The sequence below is a fragment of the Empidonax traillii genome, unplaced genomic scaffold (genome assembly GCF_003031625.1).
Source record: "Empidonax traillii isolate 1590-97213 ecotype Southwest subspecies unplaced genomic scaffold, ASM303162v1 scaffold761:size885847, whole genome shotgun sequence".
Lineage (NCBI taxonomy): Eukaryota > Metazoa > Chordata > Aves > Passeriformes > Tyrannidae > Empidonax > Empidonax traillii.
The window spans coordinates 782143-790512 of NW_020955954.1; the positions used below are offsets into that span (position 1 = coordinate 782143).

The following is an 8370-nucleotide window of genomic DNA, read 5'->3' on the forward strand; positions in this document are numbered from 1 at the left end:
CTCTAACGAGTTTCACTATGGAATCCTCATTCCCCTTATCTCAAATACCTCAATTACAGGAACAGAACAGGAGGGGAGGGTTTTATTAAAACTTGTGAGGAGGGATAATGAGTTTTAGGGGATGGGATAAAAAATTAATGAGGGGTTTGTGGAGCAGCCCTCTGGAAGCGAGAGGTCGGGAAGGGGTTTCCTGCCCTTGATCCAGGTGCTCTGAGGTAATTCCTTTACATCAGCCCTGTGTTCCCTTCTCCATCAAAATCCCTCCACTGCTGTGAAAGTGGAAGCAGAACTCCCCCCTCTCCTTGCCTTCACCCCAGTCATGGAATCCTGGAATGGTTTGGGTTGGAAGGACCTCAAAACCCACCCACTCCTGCCACGGTCAGGGTTTTCCATCAGCCCAGGTTGCTCCAAGCCTTGTCCAACCTGGCCTTGGACACTCCCAGGGATAATCCTGATTTACCGTACTCCTGGTTTGATTTCGTGTTTTAATCTGTGGTGGTTGGTGCTCAGGGAGGTGCTTCCACCCCATCTAACATCAGGGGAAGGTTATTTTTACATATCTCATGAGCCTGTAATATTTTCTGCTAGTGTCTTGATTCCTTGTTATTAATCACAGGGCTGAGAGCAGGAAAATGAACTTTACTGGTTTCTGTTCTTGTTCTCTATTTACAATGGGCTGGCACCTCCCCTCTGCTCGTTAGTGACTGTGCAGTGCTAATTAATGCACATTCCCTCACCTTGGCTGCCTCTTCAATGCTCAGGTCATTAACTTACTTATTATTAATTTATTTAATAATGGTTTTTACAGTTGGTCCAGTGTCACAGCCCCCCAGTGTCACCCATCCCTGCCCGGGCGCGTGCATTCCCAGGAATGTTAAAATAACCAGCAGCAGCGTTTTTGGGGTGAAAACACTCCTTTTTGCAGGGCGAGCCCGGCAGGAAAAAGAAGCTGCTGCCGAAACCCGGGATCGAACCAGGGACCTTTAGATCTTCAGTCTAACGCTCTCCCAGCTGAGCTATTTCGGCAGCTCGGCCCCGCTGCGCCCCCAGCGCCGTCACCGCCGGGATAGCGGGCATGGATACGGGATACGGGACAGGGATATGGGATACGGGACAGGGATACGGGATATGGGACAGGGATATGGGATACGGGATATGGGACAGGGATATGGGATACGGAACATGGATACGGGATATGGGACAGGGATACGGGATACGGGATATGGGACAGGGATACGGGACATGGATACGGGATATGGGACAGGGATATGGGATATGGGACATGGATACGGGATATGGGACAGGGATACGGGATATGGGACATGGATACGGGATATGGGACATGGATACGGGATATGGGACAGGGATATGGGATATGGGACATGGATATGGAATATGGGACATGGATACGGGATATGGGACAGGGATACGGGATATGGGACAGGGATATGGGATATGGGACATGGATACGGGATATGGGACATGGCTATGGAATATGGGACATGGCTATGGGATACGGGGGGGATGTGGGATACGGGACACGACAGGGATGTGGGACACGGGACATGGAAACGGGACGGGGGGGGACACGGAGCATGGATAGGGGACACGGGGGGACATGGGCCGGGGATTCGGGACACGAGGGCACCTGGACAAGGGACGCGGAGGGACACACGGCACACGCGGGTCAGGGCGGCGGCGGCAGCGCGGTCTCTGTGGCGCAATCGGTTAGCGCGTTCGGCTGTTAACCGAAAGGTTGGTGGTTCGAGCCCACCCAGGGACGGCCGCCCGTCCTTTTTTCCTGCCGGGGCCGCCCCGGCCCCTCCCGGTCCCGTTTTACCGCCGGGGGCCCCCCGGAACGGCCGCGCCCGCGGCGCGCGTTCCCCGCCGGAGCGCTGAGGCGGCGCGCGCCGGGCCCCTTTCGGGGGCGCACCGCGCGCAGAGGTTGCGTGAAGGGCTGCGGGAAATGGCGGCGGCGACGGCGCTGGGCCGTGAGCGGGGGATGAGCGGGCACCGGGCGGGATGGGCCGTGAGCGGGGGATGAGCGGGCACCGGGCGGGACGGGCCGGGAGCGGGCACCGCGACAGCCCCCGGGGCACGCGGACAGAGAGCGGGACTGAGCCCAGACGGACCCCTGAGGGGGCTCCGCCGCCCTGAGGGGACCCGTCCGGGCTGAGCTCTGCCGTCCTCTCCTGCAGGTCTCCGGCTGCCCGGGCACGGCGCGCTGGGCTGGCGGTGAGCGCCGGGAACGGGGGGATCCCCGGGCTGGGGTGCGCGGGGGGTCGGGGAGGTGGGAGCCCAGCCCTTGATGGGGCCTCCAGCCCGCAGCCCCGGCCCGGGGCTGTTCTACCCCCCGGAGGGGCTGTGTCACCCTGTCACCCCCTCGTGTTTCTGCCCCCAGGCCCGGCGCTGTGGCTCCTGTCCAGGCTCAGCTGCTCCACCAGACGCCGGCGGCCGATCGTGCGGACAGGTAAGGCAGCTCCTCCCCCGCGGGGTCGGTCTGTCTCTGCCAGGCTTCCCCTCACTCCCCCTCTGGAATCCAGGGAGAGCTGGGGCTGGGGGACCCCTGGGGACAGGCAGGCAGGGGCCCTCTGTGATCCGGTGGGGCAGAGAGGCTCTGCCTGAGCGCCAGACCCCACACTGGGGGAGACCCCTCTGCCCCGGCCCCAGAGGGTGTGGGATTGTCCATCCTTGTCCAAGGTACCACGGATTGCTCAGGGAGTCGGGGACTGACCCCCTGTGCTGTTCCCTGCAGCGCTGTGCAGGCCCAGAAGAGCTCTGCTGTGGTCCAGAAGAAGTCCTTTGTCCCCAGCAGCCGTGGCGAGTACATTGTCACCAAGCTCGATGACCTGGTCAACTGGGCCCGGCGGGTGAGTCCCGGGACGCCTGGGATCCAGGGAAACACTGGAGTCCCCTGCTGCTCGGGATAAAAATAGGCTCAGAGCTGCCATGGCAGGGTTACACGGGCAGAGGGTGACATTTGGGTCCAGTGACAGAGCTCCCCCACACTTTGAACTTCTCCTGTTCCGTTTCCCTTCTGTCTGACTGACTCTGTAAAGTCAGACAATGCCCAGGCACCCCCAGAATGCCAGGCAGCGGGAGAGGGGGAGGAAAATTTGTTTCCAAAGTGGAGAACACTGGACTTAAAGAACATTAACTGCTTCAAACATCTGGCCTGGGGAAAGGGCCACTCCGTGTTCCCCTCAGGGCTTTTACCACCCCTGGCCCCCCCCTCTGTGGGGGCCCTCACGCATGTCTGCAAGAACTTACCTTTTTGTCATACCAGGGAGAGTTTCCCTGGAATGCAGGAGGGGGAAATAACCTAAAGCTGTCTCTGGGGAAGGTGCCTCTTCCAGGCAGGAGCCCTGGTGTCCCTGCTGGGGATCTCCCCACCCTCACAGGCCCTTCCCCCTGGAATCAGCTGTGCCCGTGTCCCCACAGAGCTCCCTGTGGCCCATGACCTTCGGGCTGGCCTGCTGTGCCGTGGAGATGATGCACATGGCAGCCCCCCGCTACGACATGGACCGCTTCGGGGTCGTGTTCCGCGCCAGCCCCCGCCAGGCTGACGTCATGATCGTGGCGGGGACCCTCACCAACAAGATGGCCCCGGCCCTGCGCAAGGTACCGGGGCCTGGGGGGCTTTGGGATCGGCGCGGGGGGCGCCGGGGGTGACCCCAAATAAATATCCCTGTCCGCAGGTCTACGACCAGATGCCGGAGCCTCGCTACGTGGTCTCCATGGGGAGGTGGGTGCCGGGACCCCCTGGGGGGTGGTCTCCCAGAATCCAAGAGTTTGTGTATGTCCACAATCCTGGAATTTGCATTTGGGCTAAAAATATACCAGCCAAGGCTCCTGAAGGGTCTGAAGGACCGCGGTGTCACCTGCCCTGTCCCTCCCTGGAGCTCACCCAGTGCCCACCTGCCAAGGTCACCTTCCCTTGGCCTCCTGCCCCCCTTCTGGGCTGACCAAGGGTCTGACCCTGCCCCTCTCCTGCAGCTGTGCCAATGGTGGAGGGTACTACCACTACTCCTACTCTGTGGTGAGGGGCTGCGACCGCATCGTGCCCGTGGACATCTACGTGCCAGGTAGGGCGGGAGCGAGGGAATTCCGGGCATTGCCACTGAGCTGGAGGGGAGTTTCGAAGGTTTTTCCTGTTTCAAAGTGTGCTGGTGAAGCTGCAGCAGCTTCAGGGAGCTCGGCTGAGGTTGCAGCGAGGGCTGTGCTGGGGGTGTCGCTGTCAGGGCTGTGGGAGGTGTGAGCTGTGGTTGAGACACACTTTGCCTGGGATCAGAGCATTGCTATGTTTGATAAAGACCTCTTCTGAAAAACACCAGCAGCTGAGTTTCTTTAACCTCTTGCCTGTGCCAGCCACAAAGCCAGGGGGAAGTCCCAGCTTTGGGATAAACCCCAGGGCTGTCACCTCTGCTGCTGGCTCCAGCTCCAGGCAGGTGCAGCCCTGCGGCTGCCCATCCTTCTCCTTCCTCTCTCTCTCAGGTTGCCCTCCTACAGCTGAGGCTCTGCTCTACGGGATCCTGCAGCTCCAGAGGAAAATCAAGCGGGAGAAGAGGATTCAGATCTGGTACAGGAAATAGCCTTTATTTATGTCCCCACTCTGCCCCCGGGCACCGCTCACGTCACGCACAAATCCGGGTCCTCACGCGCCTTCAATAAAACTCTACCTGGTCAAGGTGCTCTTCTGTCTTTAATAAATCCCTGGGGTGGAAAAACTCGACTAAAAAAAACGGGACTAAAAAGCTGGAGCTGAATCTGGGAACGCTCAGTGTGTTGGCTCGTGTTCTGAACAACCCGTGAGGGAAGCGGAGTGATGTCATATCACGACATAAAGGCCTGGCCAGAAGCTGGGGTGTGCTTTTTAGTTTTATTGGGAAGTTTTGAGACCAACACATGTCCAGGTGATCCCCGAGCTCTTCCCTTACTCACTGCCTGCTCCCAGTAGATAATTCCCACACAGGAGCTAATAAACCTGTAATATCTGTGTGCACAGGGCCAGGCTGCCATTCTGTTTGTGTAATTTAGTAAAATATCAGTGCTTGAAGTCAGAATCTGCCTCATAAACCTGAATGCAGAGCTCCTTAGCAGAGTAGGGGTAAAGCAGCCTGTCCTGGCTGCATCCCAGGAGTCTGGGATAGGGAAAGGTCATGGCAGGGGGACAAACACACTTTGGAAAGACAAATAAATAGCTCGGGAACAGAACAGCAGTTTGGGTGTTTCATTCCTTTTAATGGACTTTATCCCTTCTGGGGAGAGAGGAAACATTTACTGAGCTGGGAGGGGGGTGTCAGGGTCAGGACTCACTGCCGGGGGCTTCGGCCACAAGTGTTGGGAAACTTCCCTGGGGAGCTGCCCCGGGAGCAGCCGAAATGCTTCAGAACACCTCAAACTGCTCTGTCTTCCCAGTTTCTCCTGCCTGGTTTGGATCATTTGGCTCTTCTGTGGAAAGGCACCCTGTGATGTCTCAAAATAATCCCGTTTTTAGAGGAAATGGCTGGTTCTGGAACCCCTTTGGCCAAAGCCCTGGAATTCCAGCTTAATTGAGGAATTTGGAGACGAGTCTTCAGTGGAAACCCTGAGAGGACAGAACAGGGTAGGATCTTCTTGGACAGAGCCCAGAAGACCCCTGTGGGGCAGGGGGCTCCTGGGCAGGGAGCTTCCAGTCCTTTTGTCTGCTGGAGTTCCATCCCAAGCCTCCAGCCCTCTCTGGATGAATCGAGTTCGCTCTCTCTCGTCAGGAGGAGGTCAGAGGTGTTGGTACCTCCGGTCCCCAGGGTTTGTGTCCCGCTCCCCTCAGTGTTTCAGGATGGTGGGTGTGATCATCCTGGGGTGGGAGTAGTACCGGCACTCCGGGGGGGGCTGCAGCTCCATCACCCTCGTGCTGATGTTCTCCCTCTTGAACCCGGCCTGCACCAGGGGCCCCACCTGGGTCTCCTGCGGGAGAGGAGGGGAGGGAGGGGCAGCCCTGGCTCGGGGTGTCCGGGGGGCAGGGGGGGTGCGGTGGGACACGGGGGACAATGTCGCTCACCTCGAACATCCTCTCGATGTCGCTGTACCTGGTCTTGAGCAGCTCCCCCCACGAGGTCAGGTTGCAGTAGGTGAGGACCCCCCCGGGCCGCAGCAGGCGGAAGGCGTGACCCTGCCATGGGAATCCAGGGAATTCGGCACCCCCTGCTCAGCACCCAGGCCTGGCAGCCCCTCCAGGCTCCCCCCACGTTACCTGGATGAAGTTGAACTGGTGCGTGTGCCACGTGTCCTGGGACAGCGGGTACGTGTCGTACAGGATCCCTGCCGGGGGCAGCGGGACCATCAGCTGGGACAGACCCTCAGGGGCTCCAGTGCTGGGGGAAGGCCCCCCCTCACAGCTGCTGCTCCCCCAGTGTCTCTCCCAGGTCCCATGGGATGGAGTGGGCTCGGTCCCCACCCTACCTTGGCCAAACTGCTTCCCCGCTTTCTACGATTCAGGGGTGTCCCAGCACCCCCCTGCCCGGGGCTCCTGCCTTGCTGTGCCCCCCCTTCTGCCATGGGGACCCCACCCAGGCCCTCCCTGTCCCTCCGGGGATGTCTCACCGCTGAAGTGCCCGTCAGGCAGCGTTGGCACCACGTCCTCCCACAACCCTTTCAGGGGCACCACCTGCGGGCAGGGGGACAGAGGGCTTAGGTGAGGGGGGCACAGGCACCCCCCAGCCCTGGCACAGCCCACCCCGGGCTGACCTTGTGCGGCTGTGCCTTGGCCCACTGCTCCAGGCGCCGGAACACGCCCTCGTTGCACTCGATGATCCAGTGCTCCTGGATGTCAAACTGCTGCACCTTGGAGGCGGCGATGGCCATGCCAAAGCCCACCTCGAGCACGCGCCCGCCTGGGGACGGGAGGGCAGCTGGGAGGGCCGGGCATCCCCAGGGACACATAGCCCTGGGTTTGCTCTGCCCTGGACCCCCCCAGCCCCAAATTCTGCCTCGTTCTTTCCCCAGATTGTTTTTTTTTGGTGCAGGTTGGGAGCGTGTGATGCTGCTGGAGCTGAGCTCGGCCCTGCGCCCCTGTCACCTGCTGACCCCCTGGCTGATCCCACAGTGACCCTTTGCCCCCACCACGTCCCCGAGCCCGGGGGTGGCCCCGTTACCCTTCGAGGCAGCCACGGTGGCCAGCGAGTGCATGTAGGGGGTCTCCCAGCGCTCCATCACCGGCTTGCCCAGGATCTCCAGGTGGGCGTCGGGCTCATCGTAGCCGGCCGTGGCCTCGCTCCAGGCTGCCCTGCAGTCCTCGCCCTCGGCAAAGATGGGTCCCGCTGCCGCCCCGGAGCTCATGGCTGCGGGAGCAGAGAGCAGCTGGATGAGCCGGGAGGGAAAGAGGGAAAGGGCCACTCGGCTCTTGGCCCGCTTTAAATAGCCAGGCTGGAAAGTGCTGAGTGTGCAGGGCCGGCTGGGGCCCCTGCGGGGAGCGGGAGCCCTTATCGGGATCGGGAACCCTTATCGGGATTGGGAACCCTTATCGGGATCGGGAACCCTTATTGGGATTGGGAACCCTTATCGGGATAGGGGCACCGCGGGGTGGGCACGGACTGCCAGGCCTGGGTGGTCACACACCTGGGGGGCACGGGGGAGAACTGGGGGGTGCAGGGGGTGTTCGGGCTCCTGGGGGGCACTGCTGAGGGGATGACCAGCAGTCCTGTGTGGCCATGTGGGGAACCTTGCAGGTGGGCAGTGGGACCCCGTGGATGGACGCTGGGACCCAGTGGTGGGCGCTGCGACCCCAGAGGTGGGCAGTAGGACCCTGCGGGGGTCAGTAGGACCCCGCGGGTGGGCGGCACTTAGGACCCCGCGAGGGGGGGTGTCACCCCCGGGTGGGCAGCACTAGGACCCTGTTGATGGGCAGCACTAGGACCCTGTTGATGGGCAGCACTAGGACCCTGTTGATGGGCGGCACTAGGACCCTGTTGATGGGCGGCACTAGGACCCTGTTGATGGGCGGCACTAGGACCCTGTTGATGGGTGGCACTAGGACCCTGTTGATGGGCGGCACTAGGACCCCGCGGCCCCCCCCGCTCCCGGACTGCCCTTCCCGCCTGGCCCCGCGCGCGCGGCCCCGCCCCTCCCTGGGCGCGGCCCCGGAGACCCCGTAGCGAGGGGCGGGTGCGCGCGCAGCGGCGGCGCTGAGGGAGCGCGAGCGCGCGGCGGGGGGGCCGGGCCGGGCCGGGGGCGGCGGGGGGGGGAACCGGGACACGGACACCGGGACACGGCCGGCAGCGCCCGCCGCGGCCCCGCCACCCGCCGCTGGCACCGCCGCCGCCGCCGGGCACTGCCGGGCGCGGCCCCGGAGGAGCCGCCGCCGCCATGAACAGCGTGGGAGGCGCCGATGAG

The 8370-nt window shown here is 61.9% G+C and overlaps 3 protein-coding genes and 2 non-coding genes across 9 annotated transcripts in view; 3 read left to right on the forward strand and 2 right to left on the reverse strand.

Annotated features, from left to right (window-relative positions):
• Nucleotides 1-953: 953 nt before the first annotated feature.
• Nucleotides 954-1026, reverse strand: TRNAF-GAA. Its single transcript has one exon. It is a non-coding gene; the product is annotated as a tRNA-Phe (tRNA).
• A 683-nt stretch (nt 1027-1709) lies between these two features.
• TRNAN-GUU lies at nt 1710-1783 on the forward strand. Its single transcript has one exon. It is a non-coding gene; the product is annotated as a tRNA-Asn (tRNA).
• Nucleotides 1784-1937: 154 nt separating this feature from the next.
• On the forward strand, nt 1938-4685 carry NDUFS7 (NADH:ubiquinone oxidoreductase core subunit S7). Of its 2 annotated transcripts, XM_027901094.1 has the most exons (8): nt 1938-1991; nt 2199-2235; nt 2402-2470; nt 2756-2870; nt 3442-3621; nt 3699-3745; nt 3997-4085; nt 4495-4685. In XM_027901094.1, the coding sequence occupies exons 1-8, from the start codon at nt 1967-1969 to the stop codon at nt 4590-4592; spliced, it is 660 nt and encodes a 219-aa protein (XP_027756895.1). In that variant the 5' UTR covers nt 1938-1966; the 3' UTR covers nt 4593-4685. The 2 variants fall into 2 exon arrangements, with proteins under 2 accessions (XP_027756895.1, XP_027756896.1); XM_027901095.1 differs by lacking the exon at nt 3699-3745 and having other exon boundaries at nt 1952-1991.
• Nucleotides 4686-5216: 531 nt separating this feature from the next.
• On the reverse strand, nt 5217-7373 carry GAMT (guanidinoacetate N-methyltransferase). The gene is made up of 6 exons (XM_027901093.1): nt 7134-7373; nt 6727-6872; nt 6583-6646; nt 6233-6300; nt 6041-6151; nt 5217-5946 (listed from the first exon to the last, which is right to left on the reverse strand). The coding sequence occupies exons 1-6, from the start codon at nt 7315-7317 to the stop codon at nt 5806-5808; spliced, it is 714 nt and encodes a 237-aa protein (XP_027756894.1). The 5' UTR covers nt 7318-7373; the 3' UTR covers nt 5217-5805.
• Nucleotides 7374-8209: 836 nt separating this feature from the next.
• Nucleotides 8210-8370, forward strand: part of DAZAP1 (DAZ associated protein 1) — a 22112-nt gene continuing 21951 nt past the window's right edge. Inside the window, exon 1 of one of the 4 annotated variants that reach the window (XM_027901089.1) lies at nt 8210-8370. In XM_027901089.1, coding sequence (XP_027756890.1) covers nt 8344-8370 — 27 coding nt within the window. In that variant the 5' untranslated portion in view covers nt 8210-8343. The other 3 variants (XM_027901087.1, XM_027901091.1, XM_027901090.1) reach the window with 3 other exon arrangements.

Excerpts from the sequence above, each read along its gene's own strand:
- GAMT (XM_027901093.1), bottom strand. The coding sequence starts at position 7,317 with ATGAGCTCCGGGGCGGCAGCGGGACCCATCTTTGCCGAGGGCGAGGAC. Across the intron at positions 6,301-6,582 it reads GCCTGACGGGCACTTCAGCG|GGATCCTGTACGACACGTAC; the intron begins GTGAGACATCCC and ends TGCCCCCGGCAG. Across the intron at positions 5,947-6,040 it reads ACATCGAGAGGATGTTCGAG|GAGACCCAGGTGGGGCCCCT; the intron begins GTGAGCGACATT and ends CCTCTCCCGCAG.
- NDUFS7 (XM_027901094.1), top strand. The coding sequence starts at position 1,967 with ATGGCGGCGGCGACGGCGCTGGGCC. Across the intron at positions 1,992-2,198 it reads GGCGGCGACGGCGCTGGGCC|GTCTCCGGCTGCCCGGGCAC; the intron begins GTGAGCGGGGGA and ends CCTCTCCTGCAG. Across the intron at positions 2,236-2,401 it reads CACGGCGCGCTGGGCTGGCG|GCCCGGCGCTGTGGCTCCTG; the intron begins GTGAGCGCCGGG and ends TTCTGCCCCCAG.